This window comes from Dipodomys ordii, unplaced genomic scaffold (genome assembly GCF_000151885.1).
Source record: "Dipodomys ordii isolate 6190 unplaced genomic scaffold, Dord_2.0 Scaffold42, whole genome shotgun sequence".
Classification (NCBI taxonomy): domain Eukaryota; kingdom Metazoa; phylum Chordata; class Mammalia; order Rodentia; family Heteromyidae; genus Dipodomys; species Dipodomys ordii.
In genome coordinates, this window is record NW_012267258.1 from 943,422 (window position 1) to 968,696 (window position 25,275).

The window sequence follows — 25,275 nt, forward strand, 5'->3', positions numbered from 1 at the left end:
CTGGAAGAGAGCTGTCTGGATCAGACAGTGTGAGAGCCAAAAACCAACAGATAAGGTTGGAGAAGCTGAGTCACAAAAGTCTTATCATAGATTTTAAGAAATTAAAACTTTACTCAAATGAATAGCATGTCAAGTTAGAAAAGACTAAACAGCTCAGAAACATAATCCAACACGCATTTTATTCTAGAAGGATCACCCTTGTGGCTGTATGATGCAGGCACAGATTGGGATGAAAAGTGGATGGACTCAAAGGGTGAAGGAGGTAAGACCTTGTGGTGGGCCTCTTCAGGACCCTCTCTGCTTCCGGCAGGTGAGGAGATGAAGAACAAGATCTCCCCTACAAACAAGGAGCCATTCTCCCACTACCCTGCAATCAGTGCATTAGGGTAGAACTACAAGACACATCACCTGGTTTCTTTTACAAATCAATGGCATCGAAAAACCAAAAAGGAAAGGAAGAGGTGCTACCATAGAATGACAATGTAATAACTAAATGTGGACCTTAACTGGGTCCCACATCAAACAAATGAATTACAAACATTGTTATCACACACACACACACACACACACACACACACACACACACACACACACACACACACACACACCAAAGTAATATATACTCAATATCAGATGACTTACAATGGTTTACATGTTAAGTTGAAACCCCATTAAATAAACCTCCTTGTAAATACTAATAACAATACTAAAGAATGATGGTTAATTTTGCTACATTTGCTAATAATATGATGATAGTTTTTTAATGTCTTAATCAAATGAGATGCATACCTGGGGTATTTACAGAAAAATAATGACATCAGTGATTTGGTTGTAAATAATTTAGAAAACAGTCAAATAAATTAGAAGAAATCAACAAAATGAAATTGACAAAATTTTGGTTACAGTTGATGGGTACCTGGGTATTCATTATATTATTCTTTCTAGGGGCTGGGAAGGTGGCTCAGCGGTAGAGTGCTTGCCTTGCATGCATGAGGCCCTGCGTTCGATTCCTCAGCACCACATAAACAGAAAACGCCAGAAGTGATGCTGTGGCTCCAGTGGTAGAGCGCTAGCCTTGAGCTGAAGAGCTGAGGGACAGCGCCCAGGCCCAGAGTTCAGGCCCCACGACTGGATCCCCCCCTCAAAAAAAAAGAAAGGAGTGCCTGTGAGCAACAGACAAGAATTATCACCCATGGCTCACGCCTGTGATCCCAGCTACTCATGAGGCTGAGATCTGAGGATCTCAGTTCAAAGCCAGTCCTGACAGGAAAGTCTGTGACACTCATATCTCTAATAAACTACTCAGAAAAAAAAAAAAAAACCCAAAATGGCATTGTGGCTGAAGTGGTAGAGTGCTAACCTTAAATACAGGGAGGCTCAGGGACAGAGCCTAGGGCCCAGGACCAGAAAAAAAAAGAATTACATGAAATGGATTTATGAAAAACCATAAAAAGTAAAGATATCTTTCTATGTAGCAGTGATTAAATGAGAGAAATGAGAGACCTAAGGTTCATAATGATAGCATAACTATAAATGAATAAAAATAATTTCAGAAGCTGACACCAGTGACTCACCTATACCCCTAGTTACTCAGAAGGCTGAGACCCGAGGATTGGTCTCAAAGAATCAGTTTGAATCCAGCCCAGGCAGATAAATTTGGGACTCCTATCTCAAATTGACCAGCCAAACACCAGGAGTGGAGGTGTGATTCAAGTGAGCGAAAGAGCCAAGTGCAAGCACGAGGTCTTGAAGTTCAAGTCAGTTCCAGTACAAAAGGGAGACTTTTTTCAGAATTTTTTTTTCCAGTCATGGGGCCTGAACTCTGGGCCTGGGCGCTGTCCCTCAGCTCTTCAGCTCAAGGCTAGCGCTCTACCACTTGAGCCACAGCGCCACTTCCAGCTTTTTCTGCTTATGTGGTGCTGAGGAATCAAACGCAGGGCCTCATGCATGCAAGGCAAGCGCTCTACCACTGAGCCACCTTCCCAGCCATTCAGAATTCTTTTATGGAGGTAATTTCATACCTCATTTGTCATAAAGTCAGACTATAAATATACATCTACGAAATTAATTCCTCAGCCATAGATGCTTCACTTCATATTTAAATCTTCCTTTCCCTTTCAACACAGTCCTTTATGCTCAAGTTTTTTTAATGGCAAAAGACACACAAGAATATGTATTTTAAAGCTTGATACATGACAGAACTTACCCATGCAAAAGGCCACTACACTCTGGAGCACTGTTTAGGGAGCTCTTCCCTGGAAGGATATAGGGACAGGCCAGCCAGCCATTTGTGTGCTTTAGAAGAAACCTGCTTGAAACCATAGAACCTATGTTTCTTTGGGCCTGGCTTACTCCACTTAATATAATTTTTGCCAAGTCTTTCCTTTTCCTAGCAAATGAGGCAATGTCATTCTTTCTGATGGAGGCATAGAATTCCATTGTATATATACATATATACCACATTTTCTTGATCCATTCATCTACTGAGTGGCATCTGGATTGGTTCAATAAACATAGTTGTGCTGGTAGCTTGAGTATGGCCTTGTTTGTGATCATTTGGGTAAATGCCCAAAAGTGGGATTGCTGGGTCATAGGGGAGCTCTATGTGGAGTCACCACCAACAATGCAAGAAGGTTCCCTTCTGTCCATATCTCCTCCAGCATCTGTTGTTATTAGAGTTCTTGATTATAGCCATTCTAACTGGGGTGAGGTGGTATCTCAATGTTGTTTTCATTTGCATTTCTTTTATGGCTAGAGAGGGTGAGCATTTCTTCATGTGTCTATTGGCCATTCTTATTTCCTCTTCAGAGAAATTTCTCTTTAAGTCTTCCGCCCACTTATTTATTGGGCAGTTGTTTCTTTGAGGATTTTTTTATTGTTGGGGGATTTAATTTTTTGAGTTCTAAGTATATTTTAGATATGAGATCCTTATCTGTTCTCTGGCTAGTGACAATCTTCTCCCAATCCGTGGGCTTTCTATTGATCTTCCTAGCTATGTACTATGGTTTCCTTTACTTGCAATAACTAGTATATGTCTGGGACAAGCAGAAAAGGTCAAAAGCTATGCACATATGACCAGATAAGAGGATGTCAAGTGAAATGAACCCTAAGATAGGGACACAAGTGGTTCTTTTCTTTCTTGCTATTGTTTCTAATGCAGTTATAAGGTACCATGTGATTTTTTTGTTGCTTTGTATGTTCCTCCCCCATGGTACAACCCCTGTTTTTACTGTATTTGATGTTGGTATAATTTGGGAAGGGGAAGGGAAAAAAGGAAATGTTTAAATACGAATACAGGTTGACCCATTGTAACAATGAGATGTACAAGACACTGTTGAACATCGAACTTTACAATTTAGGCAGCAGGGGTGGGGGGGAGTGTAGTCGTGGAGATGGGAGGGAAGGGATGGTAGGGGAAAAACAAAGAAGGCAACAATGCTTGATAAGAAATGTACTCATTACCTTGCTCATGTACTTGTAACCCCTCTGTACAGTATTTTCACAATAAAAACTTATTTAAAAAAAAAGAAACCTGCTTGAACACCTTGCAGGAATCACCAAGACACAGCTCCTGTTCTTTCTTCATTGATCTTTCCCCAAAATTAGCATCTCAAATGAAGAATATAAATCTGCTTGAGAAAATCCTTTTCCAGAGCATCTTGCTATGTTGAGTCTGGACTTATAGGAAGATTCCCATCATACTGTCCTCTCTGTTACATTTGGCATCCCAGCCTATGGTAACAGCAGGGAGGTTCAGGATGCTGTCTTGGCCCTGTCTTGGATGGTCAGATTAAAACCCAACTGAGGGCACTGTTCTCAGCTGTTTCTTTTCATACCTTCTCAGAATTTATTCTACTCCATCTTCAAATACTTCATCAGTTTTGCCTCAAGATTAAACAGGATATTCACGAAGTGAGTTTTACATGCAGAGAAACATAACTAGTAGTGTAAGGAATTACAAATCATGTGTTTGGGTTGTGCAGTCAAGGAGCCAAAAACTTCATCTGCGGAGAAGCTTCTCTCGGCCTTCTACATAGTTTGAAATGGGATGAAGAAGACCTGTGTTCTCTGATGCAGGTCATTTGGCCAACAAGGCTACAATGGGAGGAAGGTCATATGTCCTGTCTTTTACTAAGGGGACGGAGGTAAACATAGTCAGAAAAACGACTACCAAGAAGAACTCAGCCCTGAGCCCAGCATTTCCTTTTTGCTTTGTCAATTCCAGAAGTTACTGATGTGACATTCTGAGAGAACTCCTTCAAACCCCACTGTAGTGGGGGACTGTGATTAAGCATGTGGTAGTCCTATCAATGTGAGGTTTTCCTTTGAGGAAATCAGCTCTTATTTCTGTTGAGATCCAACATGATGGTCTTCCAAAGCATGGTCTTACAAGCATGGGACCCTAGTTTATTCTATTTTCTTTGTCATTAAAAGCAACCTGAAATGTCACCTCTGCACAGATACCTGTTTGAGAAAAAAAATCCTACTGTGTTCAATCCCACTACTTTCAAGCTCTAAATCCTAAGATACAGACTTTATATGTTAGAAAAGGTCATAATTTTGAGATATTATACCTTTTCCTGAAACACACACACACACACACACACACACACACACACACACACACACACACACACACCTCCTCTGGGACAGATTCTGTTGTGTTTTTGCCAGTCCTTGGGCTTGAATTCAGGGTCTGCACACTGTCCCTGAGCCTTTTTATGTTTATGTGGTACTGAGGAATCGAACCCAGGGCTTCATGAATGCTAGGCACGCATTCTACCACGAAGCCACATTCCCAGCCCTAGTCTCTCCTTTATAACCACACTAAGAACAGATGCCTCTTGCCTTGCTTCTTAACTCCAGGTCATCTCTCAACTTTAGAAGAAGTGCTTATTTCTCTCAGAACCTGCTCCCTCTTCACAGTGGCCCATTCCATTCAAAGACTCCTTTCTGCCACCACACCCTCCCAAACCAGTTATTTTTTCCCACATTTAAACACAATCCTCCAGCCAGAAAACATAATCTTCCAACAGGACATTGTTAGTTATGTGTTATTCTCTCTTGTTTCTGTTTCGTCTGTCTATTCTTGAATTTCCAAGAACAGAAAAATAAATCAGTCTCCACAACTCCAAAAGACCTTTAGCTTCCAAGGAGTGGTTCTGAGGATAGAAAGGAACAGAAATAACATCAAGCACGGAGGAAAATAAGAAGCTAAAACCAAGGAAATAGAGGACATAGAAAACTCTTTTCATGATGCAAGTCCTTCCCTGATGATCTTCACTAGGCAAATCCTTCTTAGACACAGCCAAAGGTGCAGATGATCTCAATCTTTTTCCATAATCTGTGGCTAGCACTGAAGTCATACTAATGACAAAAATCATACTCTTTACCATCCTCATTACCTGGCAAATACAGCCTCCTAGTCTAGGGATCTGAAAATACCTTCACTTACCCTAAGAGACCTGTCCCATGGATGTCTGTCCTTAAAATATGGGCCTAGAAGAGTAGCTTTCTTTTCTGAGACACACAGCTAAGACAGTACTTACCTCTCAAAAGAGTTTCTCAACCCTAGAATGATAACCATCCTTTTCACCACACCTATCTATTCCATGTTACACAATCAGTATCATCCTAAAAGTATTCATTCATTAGGGGCTGGCAAGGTGGCTCAGTGGTAGAGCGCTTGCCTTGCATGCATGAGGATTCAATTCCTCAGTACCACATAAGCAGAAAAAGCCGGAAGTGGCACTGTGGCTCAAGTGGTAGAGCACTAGCCTTGAGCTGAAGAGCTGAGGGACAGCGCCCAGGCCCAGAGTTCGGGCCCCATGACTGCCCCCCCCCGCAAAAAAAAATTTATTCATCAAATATTGGGTACTGGCTCTGTGTAGAACACTTTGCTAGGAGCTAAGGATATAATGGAGTCCCTGTACTTTTGGAGCAAACAACCAAGCAGGAAACACTATACATCAAATAATAATAATAAAAGATGAAATGGAGGAGGGAGGAGTTAGAGACCAGTGTTATGACACTGTATAACAGGAACACCTAACTTCAACTCTAGAGAGTGACAAAGGCTTTCCAAAGGAACAGACACTTAAACTGAGACAAGTGAAAGCAAAGTTAGCCAAAAGGTGAGGAAGAGGAAGATGGAACAGTGCAGGAAGGACTGGAGGAGTGACAGAATATGACAAGTGGCTCAAGAACTGTGATGAATGAATACAATAGCTAATAGAGTTGGTAATATGTATAGTAAATGGTTCCATTTGAGAAGACAGCTCCAAAAAAGCTGGAAATGAGGCTATGGATCCAGCGGTATAGAGCTACTTTGAACAGAAAAGCCCAGGCCCTTGAGTTCAAGTCCCAGGACTAGCACAAAAAGAAAAAAGAAAAGGCATCACAAGACAATAGAAGACATACTTAAAAGATACGTAACAATTTTGAAATACTGCCTCACAAAAAATGAACAGGATGCCTTACTCAGTCACACAGCATCTGCATTGCCGCAGCCCACGCCAGCACTTACCGCCCAGTGCGCTGGAGCTCTGGCCCACTATGACCCCCATGTGGTTCTGGTTCGATGTGGCAAACATTTCCGTTTGGAACTCCAGGCATTTTCCTTTTCTCCTTTAAACAGAGGACCGCAAAATTAGCAAGGTCAGCATATATCTATCCTTCCTGATAAGAGCAGGGAACAGTGACAAGATAAACACAACAATAACAACAATGTTCAACTGCAGCTTTCAAATGTATTTACTGATTTAACTTCCCCAGAAAAAAAATACACATGCATTTACATATATAACTTTTCTTTTCCTTTCCAATAGAACCTAACTCCTTACCATGTCTTTCTCTGAAACAGAAAAATGGAGATGTTGGCATCAAACACGACAAGTTCTACTTAGTAAATCTGCTTCTGTGAATAATCTTTTTTTAATGGACCATCTTTTTTTCCCACATGTGTCCAAGGCATGAACCAGGCATTAGGCATAAATCAAAACTCATGCTAGGGTAAATATGATATTGTTTTGCCCCTGGCTGAATTAAGATGAGCACCATGAAGTTGACACCACTTTGTCCAGAACAGGGACACATCTCTTTATTTTTTTAACTTACTTTAGTTACACAGAGGGAGCTTTTATTATCACATTTCCACACATCTATGTGTAATATTGTTTTATCTTAAAATCATGCCCTAAGCCAGATGCCAGTGGATAGTGCCTGTAATCCTAGAGGCTAAGATCTGAGTATCTGGTTGGAAGCCAGCCTCAGCAGGAAAGTCTGTAAGAATCTTATCTCCAATTAACCACCAAAACTCTGGAAGTAGAGCTGTGGCTCAAGTGGTAGAGCACTAGCCTTGAGGGAAAACAAACAAACAAAGCTCATGGAAAGTGCCCAGGCCCTGAGTTCAAGCCCCATGTCCATCACAAAGAAAAAAATCATTACAGTCCTCCCATATAAACTAAGGGTAACAATGCCTTTCTGGACTGTTTCTGGGAAGGCCACTGCTTTGGTGCCTGGTACACAATAGTTCTCTTTCCACTCTTGTTTTTTTGTTGCTGTTGGTTGTGAGGCCTGAATTCTGGGCCTGGGCGCTATCCCTGAGCTCTTCAGCTCAAGGCTAGCACCCTACCACTTGAGCCACAGCTTCATTTCCAGCTTTTTCTGTTTATGTGGTGCTAAGGAATTGAACGCAGGGCCTCATGCATGCAAGGCAAGCACTTTACCACTGAGCCACCTTCCCAGCCCCTCTTTCCACTCTTAATATGTCAGAAAAGTATGGGAAACTATCTGTACAACTTGCCTTTTGTTTCCTCTTCTTTCAGCCATTCTATATTAGTCCTTCAGGTAACCTGACATATCACCACACCTGAGACCATCTATGTCACTGTAGATTTACTTTTTTTATTACTGTTTCTGACATTCAGGAGTTCCCAAACAGGGCTATGTCTCATTTACTTAGCATATACCCACATATTGTTTTTCTTTGCCCACATGCTGGATGCCCAGTAACTGACACCAGCCACCAATGACTAATATGCATAGCTTACCTGGGAAGGGACATTTTTGGGTGGCTCGATTCTAATGGAGGGGTCCCACTCTCCTGGAGGGAGCACCGTCACCTGGTCTAAGAACTCATCAATCCCCGCCAGGAGATCGTCTCGCTCTTTTGCTTTATACGCCACATCATGAAAAATCTACAGAGAAGAAAGAATCCTTAGGAGAACTGACAGTTACTGGAAATGCTTGCTAATGGCTATGGTGGCAGATGGAGACAGACTTGATTCTTACTTCTGTCATGGAAATTGAGAAGCAAAAATCTTAGCACTTAGAGAAGCAAAAGGAGATGTTGGAGGCATGGATCAGGTGGTAGAGCATTAGCCAATGAGTGAAAGCAACAGAGAAAAAGACTTTTTAAAAAATGAAGCTAAAGCTGGATGTGGTAGCTTATGCCCATAGTTCAATACTTAGGAAGCTGAGGCAGGAGAATTATGAGTTTCTGGCCAGCCTAAGCTACACAGCAAGACCTATCCCAAAGCAAACAACCCCATAAAACAAAAATCAAATCTACCTAAAGATGATACAGGGCAAAAGACACTAAATATATGTGTCTGCTAGTATAAGAAGAGAGAAGATATGAAAAAGGCGAATAATCTTGTTATCTCCACAAAACATGGAACAAAAATATGTGTGAAAATTTTTCTTGGTCATAATGTTTGGAAAAACTTCATAAATTACTAAATGGGAGTCCTCCACAAAATATACCTCCGAGTCAGAGGAATGATGAAAGGCAGCCCACACATTTCTAGAAGACACTGCAATTGTGATTGTGTTGCTGTCAACAACTAGCACAGTGTCTAGAACAGAGTACCACTCAATAAATTGCTTATGTGATGGAGGAATGAAAAGCAGAAGTGGCGTGTACCTCGTCTGTCATGATGGTGGCCATGGATCTGCCGATCTCGTGGTACTGCTGGCCTTTACCTACTGGACCCAGTAAGATAAACAAAAATCTGCCAAACACATACAAAAGAAGTCATGTAAGTAAATATGAAGAAGTGGCATCTTATTCCCCTCTAAAGCAGCAAAACATTTTTCTTCTCTATTCAACATAAAACAAGATTGAACTTTCACCCAAAAAAGAAAAAGATATTCCCTGAAAACTATTGAATAATATGGAGTCAGGGGAATATGAAAAAAAAGAAACCAATAAAAGGAGTTAGTCTGATTAAAATATAATATATGCATGTGTGAAATACCATCTTAAACCTCTTTGTACAACTACTATATACTAAAAATTGATCACAGGAAATTAAAATAAGTTATATTGGGGGCAGATAGCAAGGGCAGGGCAGAGGGCCAAAAGAGAGGGTAAAAGAGGGTGATATTTTACGTAAAAGTATAAAAACCGAATCATAAAACCTGTTGAAATTGTTTTAAAAAGTAGGATGGGGGAATGAGGGAGAGTATAGAGAAGGTAAACTTGATCAGGTAACACTATAAGCCTGGTGTGGAACTATCACAGTGAAACTTCCTTATATAACTAAAGTATGCTGATTTTTAAAAAGTTTAAAAAAACAGGAGACATGTGCTTCAAGTTGCCATAGCTCCACTAGGGCATTGGAAACTATTTGTATGGTATCCTGCAACGATGTAGTCATATTTCTTAGGGTTTCCATAGACACAATTCCTAGCTATAGAAAAGATATCTTTTCAAAACAGCATTGTTGTACAAATTCAAGGTTATATGATTCCCATTTGTTGTTCTAATAAGAAAATGGTAGGGAAAGGAGAGTGAGACGGAAGCTTCTACAGGGGAGTCAAAGTTGTATTGTGAACAATCTGAACACTCTCTATAATTAGTGGGGCATGAATCACTAGCATCCTCATCTTCTGGGCGCATGAATAGCCCTTTGAACAAATGCAGGCAGAACTATGTAGAGATCTCAATACTTTTGCTAGAAGATGCTTCCTGAGCTGTGGCTCTACAGAACTGGGAGAGTGACACGTAGGTCTTGTGACAGAACACGCAACTAGCCTTTCTGATGCCTCAGGGTCTCCATTTCCCAGGAAGCGGGAGCCATGCAGCCACACACACACAGCCGTGAAGGTCAAAAGCTCCTCTGCACAAGAGTGAAGCAAATATATCCCAGGTTTCTACGTTTTTTTTTGGGGGGGGGTCCAGTCGTGGGCCTGAACTCAGGGCCTGGGCACTGTCCCTCAGCTCTTCAGCTCAAGGTTAGCGCTCTACCACTTGAGCCACAGCACCACTTCCAGCTTTTTTTTTCTGCTCATGTTGTGCTGAGGAATCGAACCCAGGGCCTCATGCATGCAAGGCATGCGCTCTACCACTGAGCCACCTTCCCAGCCCCCAGGTTTCTACATTTTAAATATCATTCTCCAGATTGATTACTCGCGGTTTTGGGCTTTTTCTACTGCCTTTACCTTGTTGGGATGGGCACTTCAGTGAGTCCTGAGAGAAGCACAGCTGGAGACAGCCTCACAAAGGCCACGATGGGTCTGTCTAAGGTATCCACCTCTCCAACCAGGACGTTGGAGGCCTCCGCCCCAGTGGGAATTTTTTTCATGAAATGAAGATCCACCTGAAAGTTAAAAAACAAAAAAACCCTCTGACAATTTGGGAGCCCTCATCTCAAAACAGCATCGCTCTCTTCAGACCTTATATTCACATGTCCCTTTACAGTTAACCAATGTTTTCTCATGCTGTTTTATTTGATCCTTATAAAAAAAAAACTGTGTCTATGAGCAGGATGTCATATTCATTTTATACTTTAAAAAAAAGGAAAGGAAAAAAAAAGAAATTAAAACCAAGAGAGGTAATATTGACTTGCCCAGGACTCTAGAGCTTGTAAGATTAAAAAGTAAAATTTAAACCTACATATTCTGATTTGACTTTCATTCTATCATGTCTCCTCAGAGGGAAATGTTAAAGCTTTTCCCTTTTTAAATATTTCAATACTTTGACAGAGATTCCAGGCCTTCTAAAGAAAACAGGAATCCTATTAACACACACCATTATGTTTCAGAAAGTTAGTGTCCAGAGCAGGTTAGACCAGAGCAGGGAGAGGCTGAGATAGGGGACTCAGGCCTGGACCAGAAACTGCAGCATGGACTTGCTCCTGCAGATGATCTCTGACACTACACCTGTAGTCCACAAAAAGTGTTTAGCTTTAGGTGGCAGTAGCAAAAAAAAAAAATACTGTTTCGATGAAACCCTTGGCAATGAAAGCAACTATACAAAGGCAGGAACTAAAAAAATAACTGAAAAATAGGAAGGAGGTCTGAGTTCAGAAAGACACTGTAGCTAGTCTCAACCTTTAATATGAAGGTCTGGAGGAAGAAACTGACAAATCAGCTTCACTCAAACTGGGTAGAAGGGAGACTACAGGAGTAGATGAGTCTCATTTTCCCCAGAAAGGAAAGAGAAAGGGTCCCGAAACGCCAACACTCATGTAGGTTCTGGCAGCCAGGTGCAGAGACCCACTAGGGATAGCCACCTTCCTACATCTCTACTTACCTTGCTTAAGTCCACAGGACTATGCTCACAATTCACTCCATTTTTCACTTCAAGATTTGTAGTTGGAACAGACTGGGGAGATACAGTTTGACCTATTTGGAGAAAATAGACCAGAATCGACTAAATGACTGCCTTTCCCCCTGTCTGACATTCCCCATCTATCATCTATTGGCCGTGTCTTCTACAAAGGTTACCTAGAGCAGAGGTTAAGGGAACTATGAAGTCAAATTCACACCTCTGTTCTTATCTACTACCTAGTGGTAAGGACAGAGGTCTTATTACTGCTGTACCTTCCCAAACATATTTATGGCCCTCTTTTAATTTTTTGGGGGGGTGCCAGTACTGGGCTTAGACTCAAGGCCTCCTGCTGTCCCTTAGTTTTCTTTTCCCCCTCACAACTTGCTCTCTACCACTTGAGCCATAGCCCCACATCTGGTAGTTAATTAGAGATAAGAGTCTTTTGGACTTTCCTGCCTAGGCTGGATTTGAATCACAATCTTCAGATCTCAGCCTCTTAAATGAGCCCCCAACCCCCAGCTAAAAGCTTTATTTTATATAGACTAACTTGTGTGAATTTCACAATAACTGAAGTACACAATATAACTGTCTTTACAAGTAAGACTTAAAAAAGAGGTTTAGCAGGTTACCACTTACTTCACAAGTGGTAAAGCTAGCATCATAAGCCTAGAAGTCTAACTCTAGCTTTTACACTACTATATATATAAATTTTGCGGGGGGGCTGGGAAGGTGGCTCAGTGGTAGAGCGCTTGCCTTGCATGCCTGAGGCCCTGGGTTCGATTCCTCAGCACCACATAAGCAAAAAGAAAAAAGCCAGAAGTGGCGCTATGGCTCAAGTGGTAGAGTGCTAGCCTTGAGCTGAAAAGCTGAGGGACAGGACTCAGGCCCAGAGTTCAGGCCCCACGACTGGACCAAAAAATAAATAAATAAATTTTTTTTGGTTGGGGCTTGAATTTTAGGCCTGGGAGCTGTCCCTCGGCTTTTCAGCTCAAGATTAGTGCTCTACCACTTGAGCCACAGTGCTGCTTCCAGTTTTCTGGTCATTTATTAGAGATAAGAGTCTCATGGACTTGCTTGCCCCAGCTAGCTTTGAACTGCAATTCTCAGATCTCAGTCTCCTTAGTAGCCAGGATTACAGTTGTGAGCCACCAGTGCCCGACCATAAACTACTATATTTTGTTTCCCTGACCTAAAACATGTTTAATCTTAAAAGACTTGTTTGCCATTGGCCCCAAATTATCCCTAATGCATATTGTTTTTATTGTTATTATAAAGGTGATGTACAGAGGGGTTATAGTTACAGAAGTCAGGTAAAGAGGGCTGGGAACGTGGCTTAGTGATAGAGTGCTTGCCTAGCATGCATGAAGCCCTGGGCTCAATTCCTTAGTACCACATAGACAGAAAAATCCAGAGGTTATGCTGTGGCTCTAGTGGTAGAGTGCTAACCTTGAGCAAAAGAAGCTCAGGCACAGTGCCCAGGTCCTGAGTTCAACCCAGGACTGGCAAAAAAAAAAAAAAAGCCAGGTAAAGAGTGTGTTTCTTTATGTACAATGTCATCTGTCTCCCCCACCCCCACAGTATTTTCTTCTCATATCTATCTTGCGAGCACCCTGGAACCCAAGTCCTCCATCTTGGATCCACTGAGCCCTAGCAAAAGCATAAGAAGTACGCAAGAAAACTGGTGGTGTGGTAGAGTACATGAGTCTCTAAGTTCAATCCTCACTAGTGTAAAAAATCCACTCTATTAAAAATCTCTCCAATAATCAGATGAATGGGTGCTATTGTCCAAGTATGAAAAGAAGAGATGGGTGAGGACCAGTTTCAGCCACTCAACAGACTGTATATTTTGGTGTAGCCATGGAAACATGTTAGACATAGAGCCCTTCCCACTCCAGTAAGTCAGCATCCACTGCTGGGTCCCAAACATCTTACTAATAAAGGGAAACACAAATCTTTCATAATAACCTTACCATTTTTATCCATTGAGTGTGGGTCTGATTGCTTCTTGCCAACCTCAGCAAAGGAGCGAACAATAGGAATGAGGTTATTTCTCTTCTTTTCATTCTGATGATGATGCTTTTTGAGAAGAGCTTCCCGTACTTTGACCCTCATGCTGTCATTCAGGTCACTGAACAGTTCTTGCTGGTCCAGTATCAGGTCTAGAAAGTAGGCATTTGCATAAACACTCTTGGCTGACAAACCCATGGAAACTAACATCAGAAAGAATGAGGGGAGGGGAAAGAGAAGTAGGCCCCCTGGGGTCTGTGAGGGACAACTTTACTTTCAGTGTCTAAAAGAGCTATGGGATGACCATGACTATGAAGTTATATTTTTGTTGTTGTTGTTGTTGTTGTTGGTCCTGGGGCTTGAACTCTGAGTCTGTGCGCTGTCCCTCAGCTCTTCAGCTCAAGGCTAGTGCTCTACCACTTGAGCCACAGCTCCACTTCCAGTTTTCTGGTGGTTTATTGGAGATAAGAGTTTCGTAGACTTTCCTGCCTAAGCTGGCTTTGAACTGTGATCCTCAGATCTCGGCCTCCTGAGTAGCTAGGATTACAGGTGTGAGCCACCAGCACCCGGCTGAAGTCATACTTTTATTCATTCAACAACAACAATGGTTGTTGTTTTTTTTTTTTAAGAGACAGTGTTTAAGTTGACCATATACTCCTGGGCTCAAGTGATCCTCCTGCCTCGCCTCCAGTGACAGTGCATGCTACTATACCCCCACTCAAATAATTACTTAAGACAAACACCTACTGAGCACCTAAAAATGTGCCAAGAACTATTCTATAAACGTACATATAATCTAATCCTTAGAGGAACAAACAACAACAAAAACTTAGTAGGCTGAGATCTGATCATCTCAGTTTAGAGCAAACCTGGGCAGACAAAACTGAGACTCTTATTACCAATTAGCCAGCAAAATGCAGGAAATAGAGATGTAGAGCAAGTGGTAGAGTGCTATTCATGAGCAGAAAAAGCCAAGTGAGTTTTGAAAGTGGGAGGTCCTGGGTTCAAGCCCCAGTACCACACAGGTATACACACACACACACACATACACACACACACACACACACACACACACACACCTGCCTTATAAGGTAATGATGTTTGTTTGTATTTGCTTGTAAGACAGGGTCTTGCTACGGAGGATAGCCCAGGCACAGTTAGACAGACCCTATCTCAAATACAAGGTAGGTATGATGATACATACATATAATCACAGCTATGTGAGAAACAGAGGTATAAAGATCATGGTCTTAAGCCAGCCAAGCAAAAACACAACTCTCTCTTTAAAAAAAAAAAAAAGCAAATAAAAGCAAAAAGGACTAGGAGGTGGTGGTTCAAGTGACAATAAGCTCAAGTCTCAGTACCATCAAGACAGAGGAGAGAGAAACCTGAGAAAGGCGAACTATAACAGTTTTTACACATGAAGAACTTGAGGCCTAAATGTTATAAAAGTCCTCCAGCTCTGACACTTAGTAAGCTGCAGAGTTGGAGTATATATTTGGAATGAACTTGAAAGTCCACACTGTTTTATTATCTACCAAACTTCCCCTACATTCCCATCCACCAACTGTTTAACATTGCTGCACTTGTTGTCAAGAAGACTATCAGTACAGAATTCTAAAGTGGAGCATATAAGAAAAATTACCTTTAACATATTAATTCCTACACTATGTGTGTGTGTGTATCTTAGTATTGTCAACACAGCTGATAAGAATGAGGGTTCTAGGTTACAGGTCCACATTTATCCCAGTTCTATCATTTTCCACCTGAATGATCTTAAGAAACTTACATCATCTGTGCCTGGTTTCCTTATCTATAAAGTGCAGCCAAAATTACCATCCACCATTGAGGGAAGGGGTAGCAAGGTTGACAAGAAATGTACCTTAATTACATCACTAAGACCCCTCTGTATATCACCTTGACAATAAAATTTTTTTTAAAAATTACCACCCACCATAGAAGACAGTTATGGAACATGAAAGATTGCTCAGGTCAAATTCTTGATTAATATTGGGGTGCCTCATGTGAAGACCCATGGCAGTCTACTTGAGTCCTGTATATATATCTCAAGCTTCCCTCATCTCTCAAGCTGTTACCCAAGTAAGAAGAGCAACACATGAGGAAAATCTACGTCATACAAGCCAAAGATCCATGTCCCTGTATCATTAACTTTTTTTGGTTTTTTTGGGTCCGGTGGTAAGGGCCTGACCTCTGGGCCTGGGCACTGTCCCTCAGCTCTTCAGCTCAAGGCTAACGCTCTACCACTTGAGCCACAGCACCACTTCTGGCTTTTTTCTTTTTGCTTATGTGGTGCTGAGGAATCGAACCCAGGGCCTCATGCATGCAAGGCAAGCACTCTACCACTGAGCCACCTTCCCGGCCCCTCATTAACTTTTGTATCAATTGGTTTCTCTCCTTCATGTCTTCCCTTATGCTTTAGGATTCATCTTGAAAGCAGAAAAAAAAGTCTACCCCAGATATTCCTGGATCTGTTGCCTCCTTTATCTTTTCTCCTATTGCTTAAAGTGCTCAACAAAAAAAAAATTCCTCAGCCCTCTTAGCTATTCCAAAGAAAGTGTGTGTGTGTTTGAGTGCGCGTGCCACGCACGCATGCATGTGTGCATGTGCGCACACCTGGGTGCTGTCCCTGAGTTTTTGTTTCTTTCTTTCTTTTTTCTTTCTTCTTCTTCTTCTTTTTTTTTTTTTACTCAAGGCTACTTGCTCTACCACTACAACCACAGTTCCACTTTCAGCTCTCTGGTACTTTATTGGAGATAAGTCTCACAGACTTTCCTGCCTGGGCTGGCTTCAAACCTCAATCCTCCTGAAAAGCTAGGATTACAGGCATGAGCCACCAGCACCCAGTTTAAGAAAGTGCTTTTCATAAAAGAAATTACCAATAATCTTCCAACTGCTGAATGCCACCGGTGTTCTGGTCCTCATCTCACACAGCCTCTATAAATCATTTGTTAAGCTGAAACTTCTCCTGGCTTTCTTAGTTGGTTGAATGTTCCAGCCACACCCTGCAAAAAAGGTCTATGGCCAAACTCCCCACTGAGACCTACTTTATTTGTTAAAAAAAAAGTCTTTATATATGTACTAAAGTTCTCAAGATGAAGTAATTTTGTATTATTGGGGTGGCACTAAGTCCAGTAAAAATCATCTTTGTAAAAACACACTGAAGTGAAACATAGAAATCCACATGAAGACAGAAGCAGAAATGGGAATTAGGCAACTGATGTTAAGAACATCTGGAGTCACCAGAGGCTAGAAGCCCAGAGGAGCAAGGAATAAGTTTCTTAGGAGACCTCAGGGAGGATAGAGCCCTATATAGACCTTGATTTGGGGCCTGCAGCCTTTGAAACTGAGGAAACTCATTTCTGGTGTGGTAAGTCACCAGACTGTGAGCATTATGGCTCAATTTCTGCACATCTGCCTTAGATACCTTATTGAAAAACTGTAATCCTCATTATCTCATTCTCTGCACAACTCCCAGCTGTCCCTTTCTCTAGTGACTCCTTAGCATCTCCGTTGCTGCATTTACTTTCATTGTTGTTTCCATGGCGACCTCACCCACTGGACTGACTGATCTTTATAATCTATGCCTTCCTTGCATGGCATGCAGCAGATAGTAGATACAAAATAAATGTCTTGCTGAATGACAGGGCAAACCGAGGGCTAAAGACCTTGTCAGTGAATCCCGTCATAAGCCTAGGAAATCATTAAAGTAGCTAGCTTATTAGCTTGAAACTCATCCCACAGCCAAGGACACTGAGATCAGGAAAGCTATGACTTAAGGACATACACACACATACCTTTTCTTCTTTGTTCTGTACCATACTTCTTTACTTACACAAAAGTTGCTCTGTTTTCCCTCACCTGACCTTACCTGAAATTTCTTCAATGCTATTTGCACGCATATCCAGAAGGACAGTTCCATTAATAAGGCAGCTCCTCAGCTCAAAGAGGCTATGCAGTGAAAGAGTTGCCACATAAGGCTTGCTCCAGCGCTCCCCGCCATCCTCAACATCCTCTTCAAACTTCAGCCACCTGAAAGCAGTGTACATAACCACATCCCAAAGTAGAAAGGAGGGATTTTTCAGGAGATACATGTCTGAAGAGTCACACTGCACACTGGGAAATTGAATCTACACATTCTGGGTACTTTGATGAATGAAAAAGCCAGTTATGTAACAGTAAAGAACTGAGGATAGTTTAGTTCTATTTTTTTAATCAGTTGTGGGGCTTGAACTCTGGGCCTGGGCACTGTCCCTCAGCTCTTCAGCTCAAGGCTAGCATTCTACCACTCGAGCCACAGCACCACTTTGGGCTTTTTCTGCTTATGTGGTGCTGAGGAATCAAACCCAGGGCCTCATGTATGCAAGGCAAGCACTCTACCACTGAGCCACCTTCCCAGCTCTCGCTCCATTTTTATTTAAAGCAAAATTTAAAAGCACAAACACATACATGGACACCAAATTCATTCATTATTATCCCTGGTGTAAAAGGATTATACATCATTTTCTTCCTTTTGCTTATCTCTATTTTCTATAATGATCATGCATTGCCTGCACAATTAAAAACTAGATGTAATCTTTATCAATTGGCTACAATGACAAATCACATTAACAAAATTATAATATTTTCAAGTGTTTTGTATGAACCTTAGAAGCCCATAAAGACAGAAGACAAAGACTAATTGCCTTTTCACTTGGTATCAGATTGATTGGCCTGTTTTGTTCTCTCAAGCCATAGACAATGTACACAATGCAGCAGGCATTCAGAAGAGCCATTTCAATGAGAGCTTGTGCCACAGGAGGCAATGTCCCTCCTTCACCACCTTCCCCAAGGTTAAGGAAGATGGTTTTGTATCATCAGTAAGGACACTGATCAATTAATAGAGGAAACTAGATATGGCCTTGGTGGATGATCTGAGGACTCTACTGCCTACATATACTCAAGCATGATCTACAACTACCCACAGAAAGTTGTAGAGTTGGGCTAGCTATACTACTGTGAAGTTGAATTGTTCCAGAGGAAGTTAAGTCTCAAAAATTCTGGGACAGCATAGTGCTGGTGGCTATAATCTTAGCTACTCAGGAGGCTGAGATCTAGGATTGCAATTCAAAGCCAGCCCAGGAAGGAAAGTCTACGAGTCAGTGAATTCAAACCCAAATGACCCTATAGTCCACTTTCAGAAAAGCCTGAAGCTATGTCTGACCAATGAGGTCTAGAAGATGCTGGATGGGGCACTTCGGTTATGAATTAACTCTAGGCCCCAAACAAATGAGACAGGACCTCCTGAAGGTCACATGTTTATACCACAAACTCTATTTAAGGTATGGCCAGGACATCCGAAAAGGTCAACACCAAGATGTCCCATAGTAGACTCCTGTACCAGAGCTATTACATGACCCAAAAATAAATAAAAGGCAGGCAAGCCCATGGCTTGCTGAAAGGTATATATCTGTCTGTTCAAGCAGATCTTAATCCAGGTGGTTGAAAGACCTTACCTAGCTGTCTCCTTCCACTCAGCATCCTCTCCCTCTTTCATACAGATCTCATCCAGCTCTGTGAACAGCTCATGAGGTACATGCTCTTCATCTTCCTCGGTGCCAAGAATGAACTGAACACGCTGAGAAGGTGTGTCTAGGGAAACAGCCAGAGAGAAATGTCTGTCTCTTGCCTTAAAGTCAGAACACAAATAGCATTCTGTCTCACCTAACAACTTCAGGAAGACTATTTTTACTGTAGGTTTAAAAAAAAGCCCCAATGCTCAATAGGAAAGGTACTTATTACCTTACTCATGGAACTGTAACCCTCTGTACAGTATTTTTACAATAAAAATATATTTTAAAAAAAAAGAAAGAAAAAACTCACAAAACTCCTTTATTCTCAGAGGGGGGAAAAGCTGTTCTGTAGAAGCAGTTTCATGAGATGACACATCTGTGAACTAAGATCACTACTAGAAATCCCTTAAAGGAAGTGGTGCTGTGGCTCAAGTGGTAGAGCAATCGCCTTGAGCTGAAGAGCTGAGGGACAGAGCCCAGGCCCAGAGTTCAAGCCCCGCGACCGACAAAAAAAAAAAAAAAAAGAATAGAAATCCCTTAAAAACCTGGAAACGACGAATTTGATCAAAAGAAATGGCTAATTCGCTAGTAAAGAATCTCACTTATAATATTGACTATGATGGAGGCTGAACTGAGCAGTTTTCATGAAGATCCTTTGGATTTTTACAGGCATTTCTTCTTGGGAACAAGCTCTGAAAACCCTACCTAAGGGTTAGAAAGGGGCTGGGAAGGTGGCTCAGTGGTAGAGCGCTTGCCTTGCATGCATGAGGCCCTGGGTTCGATTCCTCAGCACCACATAAGCAAAGAAAAAAGCCGGAAGTTGCAATGCTTGGTAAGAAATGTACGCATTATCCTGCCCATGCAATTGTAACCCCTCTGTACAGTTTGTTCACAAATAAAATAAAATAAAATTTAAAAAAAAAAAGAAAGAAAAAAGCCGGAAGTGGCGCTGTGGCTCAAGTGGTAGAGCGTTAGCCTTGAGCTGAAGAGCTAAAGGACAGCGCTCAGGCCCAGAGTTCAGGCCCCACGACCGGACCCAAAAATAAATAAATAATAAGGGTTAGAGAATCAAGATGCCTGCTTGTGGCCCTCAAAAACAACCTGACCCTCACTCCCATCCCCACTATGGATGAACCCCAACACACTCCTCCCCCCGCCCCTCCCACACCCCGTCCCTAGGGTGTTACCATGGGCCAGTGCTTCCAAGCCCTCTTCTCCCTGGCTGACCCCTTTGCCCCGTCCTCGCCTCCGGTGCTTCTGGCCATGGGTGCGGTGGTGCCGATGGCTCTGCCGGCCCAGAGGCATCCGAACCCCCACATACAGAGTCCTATGACCTGGAAGGAAGCGGAAGATCTGTGAAGAAAGCTGGCTGTGAAGAAAGGAACATAGTATGGCTCAAGTGGTTGAGTGTCAGCTGTGAGAGAAAAAGCTGAGTGCAAGGGCACTGAGTTCAGGCTCCAGTACCTGCACAGCCAGAAAAGAGAGGGGAGGGGAAAGAGGGAAAAAAGGAATTTCACAGTTAAGAGGAAAAAGATCACAGGATTCTTTTTGGACTCGCCACAACACGAGACTCTTCATTCTTAGACCTCAACCTCCTTTCTAGTCTTTTCTTCCTTTAGGGCCAAATATACATTGAAAGTGAAAACGAAAAAGAAAGACTTCTAAAAGAACCAAGTGAGCAGCTGAGGTGTTGATGGTTCACACCTATAATCCTAGCTACTCAGGGGGCTGAGATCTGTGAGCTACAGTTCAAAGCCAGTTGAGACAAGAAAATGAGACTCTTATCTCCAATTAAGCTCCAAAAAATTCAGAAATGGAGTTGTGGCCCAAATGGTAGAGTGCTAGCCTTGAGCACAAAAGCTTAAGGACAGTGCCTAGGCTCTCAATTCAAGCCCCAGGAATGGCACCAAAAAACAAAACAAAACAAAACAAAAACATCAAGTGATCATCTTAAGAGAGATAAAGGGAAATTCTATATGCTCATACTGAACAAGCATTCTTAAAAGAAAAAAATATGTAGAGATGTACACCTTCTCTACCTACCTCAACAACAGAATGGCCTGGCTCCAGCTCCAGGTCCTCTCTTGACTTTGGCTGCCGCAGCCATTTTTTCCTCTTTCTGAATCAAATTGCTGTTCCACAAATGTGCTGATGCTTTGTGGATTTTCAGTCATCCAAGATTTATTATGACAAATGCACCGTCCTTCCTGGTATCATTTCTGGTTTCCTTGACCAGACTTGTGGCCTCTTTTCTCTATGTACCTAGAGCCCTTGGCTAAAACTGCTCTCATACAGTTCTTTTCTGCCTTGTATTAATGCTAAAAAGTTCTCTGTCTGATCCCTACTGCTCATCTGCAAGCTCCTCAAGGTCCTACATCAGACCTTCTTCCCAGAGGCCCTAGACAACCAAACTATGTCTTACCAAGGGTCATTGCTCCACTAATGTTCAGCAAACAGGATATCTTCTAAATGCCTCTCCTAGGAGCATAGTCCTTTAGGACCTCCTTGCAATTACACAATCTGACATAAGAGGCCTCCAATCCTAATAAGTCTACAAAAAAGACCATCTAACCAAAATGAATGTGATAAGGATAGATGAAGTAATCACTAGGGTATAGGGAGAATAAAAAGATTCTCACCAACTTGAGAAAGGAAAACTTGATCAGGAATACAGTACTCCCCAGAAAAGGAGCATTTAGAGGAAGAGCTGCCAACTCTGCCATTTTCTTTTCCTAGCAATGGGGTGTCCTAGTGCTGAAGTAAACTTTGATGTTCCACAATTTCAAGTGATGCTAACGTGCCTGGAGTGTTATTTGTTTTGTCTATTTCCCCATCCTTTTCTTTGTCCTCCCCTCCTTTCCAAATTCCAAAGTACAAAAGCAAAATAAAATAGAAACAGTGAGGATTAGAAGAGAAAATGATTAGAGATCTGATAGAATGTAGAGACAGGAAAATAAAATGCTTAGTATCTGATGGAATCATACCTTTTGCTTTCCACCTGATTCAAGACAGTCTTACATTTTTGACAGGCAGATTTCTGAACACAATGTAGTTATCTTGCTACTGAGAGAGAGAGAGAGAGAGAAAGAGAGAGAGAGAAATACAGCCCCAGAGGAAATCATCTGCTAGAACACAAGATTATAGGCCACTGACATTGTCAATGTAAAGTGCTTACAGTATGAAAGTTACTAAATTAAATACCATCTGTTAATGTTCCAGTTTGGTATGCCAATGAAGTCCCTATGGTGTATCACTGAGATTGACCCAGGTGGCATTAGCAGAGGACTGGAGTCACCTAATTGGGCCAAGTTCTGTCCCAGGGGAGAGAGGATAGAGGATAGAGGAGTGAACCATACAAACTCTTCAGATAATGTGCTGTAGTTGGAGGAAAAGGACAACATGCAAACATAAGGGTAGTATTTCAAAGACTGATAAGTATGATGAATCAAAGTACTAAAATGAGAAGTGGAGGTGTGGTTCAAGTGGTAGAGCACCGGCCTCTCATATGAGAGCACAAGGTCCAGAGTTCAAGCCCCAATACCTATGTGTGTGAACACACACACACACACAACTAAAGTGTCTGCAACAAGAATAGAATAGAAATTGCTATGATGAGCAATGGGGAAAAGCCATGAGAAGAACTGAGAGGAGAGTATTTTAGGAGAGGGAAGATTAAGAAGCAAGCCAGTAGGCTGGGATGTATGCGGCTGCTTCCAAGGCCAAAGATCAGCCAGTAGAGCCAGAGCCAGGTGAAAAGAAGGAAAGGAAGTTGGAAAAGGACAAAACAGTAGGAAGGAGCAGGCCATAAATAAAACATGAGCTATGAAAAACACAATTCTATCACCACTTCAAAGGGCCCTTAACACAGTGACCTTGGTCTTATGAAATCTAATGCACTGAGGCAGAGCTGCACTTCAGTAGAGAACAGCTTCACTGAGGGTAATGCCAGTCTTTTACTAGAGCCATCTCGGCCATAGACTTCCTCTTTTCTCAAAACCAGCCAAAACCAGCTACTACCTCCACTTCTCTTTGAACATATTCCCCACACCTCCACCAGGCTCACAACAGTGAGCCTAGTTGTTAGTAGTGCTACTCAATATTAGAACTACTGCATTCTACGTACATACTAAAGAAATATTACAACCAGTTATTAGACCTCATCTGATTGGCTAGTTTATTCCCTTGTCACTAATATAAAAAAAAAATGAGGAGGGTAGATCAAACTTCTCAGGCCTTGTCTGGTTGATGGTGAGTCCAAGTCCAAATGGTCAAATCCTAGGAAAGGTTCAGGCTAGTTCACCACTTGCAGATAACACAATAGCTGAACTGTTCTCCCTCCCTCTCCTTACTTATTTGTGGCAGAGAGGGGTCATGGAAGGAGCTCAGTAAATGTTTGTTGAATAAACGTATGGTTCTGCTTCACATGTAAACTCCTAGTAGGCTAGTCTGAGACACATTGGGGAAAATGCCTTTCAAATGCCTTTAATGGTTCTGCAGGAAGTGAGATAAAAGCGAAATCTTAGAGAAAGAACTTTCTGCTTCTCTTTTGAAAACCCAGAGAGACAAAAATGAAAACAAGCTCAGCAGGGGTCAGAGCCAAGGATCAAGTGGCTGTCAGATGATTCGACATCAGTTTCTAGGCTAAAGATTCTGAAGCAGGAATATGAATTTTTTGAGCAAAATTAGCAGAAGCTATGACAGACACCAGAAAGTGAACATAGCTTAGTCCATCTAGCTGAATTCTGCAAGCCCAGTGACGTCAGCAAACTCACCTGTAGCCACTTTTTTGCTGCTTATTCATGTGCCTCCTATCCCGTCTTCATGTTCTTCATCTGCCCGCCCACACACCCAAATGTCATTCTCAAGCTGGTACAGAAAATGTCTAGCGTTCAGAAAAGCAATGTATAAAGGACTCATCTAATTCCTCAATCTTTTTTTTTTTTTTGGCCAGTCCTGGGGCTTGAACTCAGGGCTTGGGCACTGTCCTGAAACACTTTGTACTTAAGGCTAGCACTCTACCACTTGAGCCACAGTGCCATTTCCAGTTTTTTCTGATTTTTTTCTTATTTTTCTTATTGGAGGTACGAGTCTTATATGGACTTTCCTGCTTTAAACCATGATCTCAGACCTTAGTCTCCTGAGTAGCTAGGATTACAGGCATGAGCCACCAGCACTCAACTTTTTTTTAAGTGTTGTGCCTCCTCTATCGGAGGGTACTCATGTGCAAAATGAAGTATTCTAATTTACCAAACCATATAAGAGAAATGTAGTATCAATGTACCTTTAAAAAATCAGATGAGCATAATCATTAGCAACACAATGATCTGTGTAACTGGGCAGAAACCATAGGGTTTGACCAACCTTTGGGCAGACAGAGACTAGGCCTACCATTGTATAATGCAAGGCACACACCATTTACCCAGCACTCATGCGGAGCTTAGCTACACATACTAAAGGATGTTCTGTTCCTCTGGGCTTACAGATTTACTCAGTCAATAACCACAGGGGGAAATCTAACACACAAGACTTTTAAGTTATAGGTATAACCAAATGGCTTTTGCCTCTATTAAAAACTTATTAGAAGGCATTAAACTTACTCAAGGATTCATAAATCTAGTAATTAATCAGAAATAATGATCTGCCAAGAACAATGGAAAAGCCATTACTCAACTAAAGCAACTGCCTTGTTTTCCTCCAGTTGCAGAGAGAGGCAACTGAAGCACATGATGGGCTGCTGTTCTTCTTGAATTAATGTCTGGAAACTCTTCGTATAAACACATTGTAGAACACATTGGTTCTTCCCAACGTGACGGTTTCCTGTATCTTCTGTTACTGGCAGAATTAGATGATGCAAAGAATCACATTTACAAAACTTCTCACAAGGGTCAGATACTAACTGTCAGCAATTGTTCTGAAAATGGGGTAAGGAATGTCTTCTGTCTTGTGGGCAGAGGATATGAAACACAGGGGAGAGAGATTTAGAGATATTTCTGCAGCCTCAGAGCCTTATATCATTATGTGTGTACTTCTAAATTAGAACACAATAATCTTCTGTCTTCCATCAAAGTGGGGATGGTTTCATTTATGTATGTATTTAGTGCCAATCCTGGGGCTTGAACACAGGGCCTGAGTGCTGTCCCT

The 25,275-nt window shown here is 41.9% G+C and overlaps 1 protein-coding gene across 1 annotated transcript in view; it reads right to left on the reverse strand.

Annotated features, from left to right (window-relative positions):
- The window catches only part of Slc4a8 (solute carrier family 4, sodium bicarbonate cotransporter, member 8), a 64,390-nt gene that overhangs the window by 25,141 nt on the left and 13,974 nt on the right, over positions 1–25,275 (reverse strand). The window contains exons 3-11 of the mRNA XM_013018815.1: positions 20,322–20,468; positions 19,078–19,213; positions 17,454–17,614; positions 13,528–13,716; positions 11,540–11,631; positions 10,447–10,604; positions 8,927–9,014; positions 8,052–8,198; positions 6,527–6,627 (exon numbers count right to left, since the gene is read on the reverse strand). Of these exons, the coding sequence (XP_012874269.1) occupies positions 6,527–6,627; positions 8,052–8,198; positions 8,927–9,014; positions 10,447–10,604; positions 11,540–11,631; positions 13,528–13,716; positions 17,454–17,614; positions 19,078–19,213; positions 20,322–20,468 (1,219 nt within the window). The remainder of the gene's footprint in view (positions 1–6,526; positions 6,628–8,051; positions 8,199–8,926; positions 9,015–10,446; positions 10,605–11,539; positions 11,632–13,527; positions 13,717–17,453; positions 17,615–19,077; positions 19,214–20,321; positions 20,469–25,275) is intronic.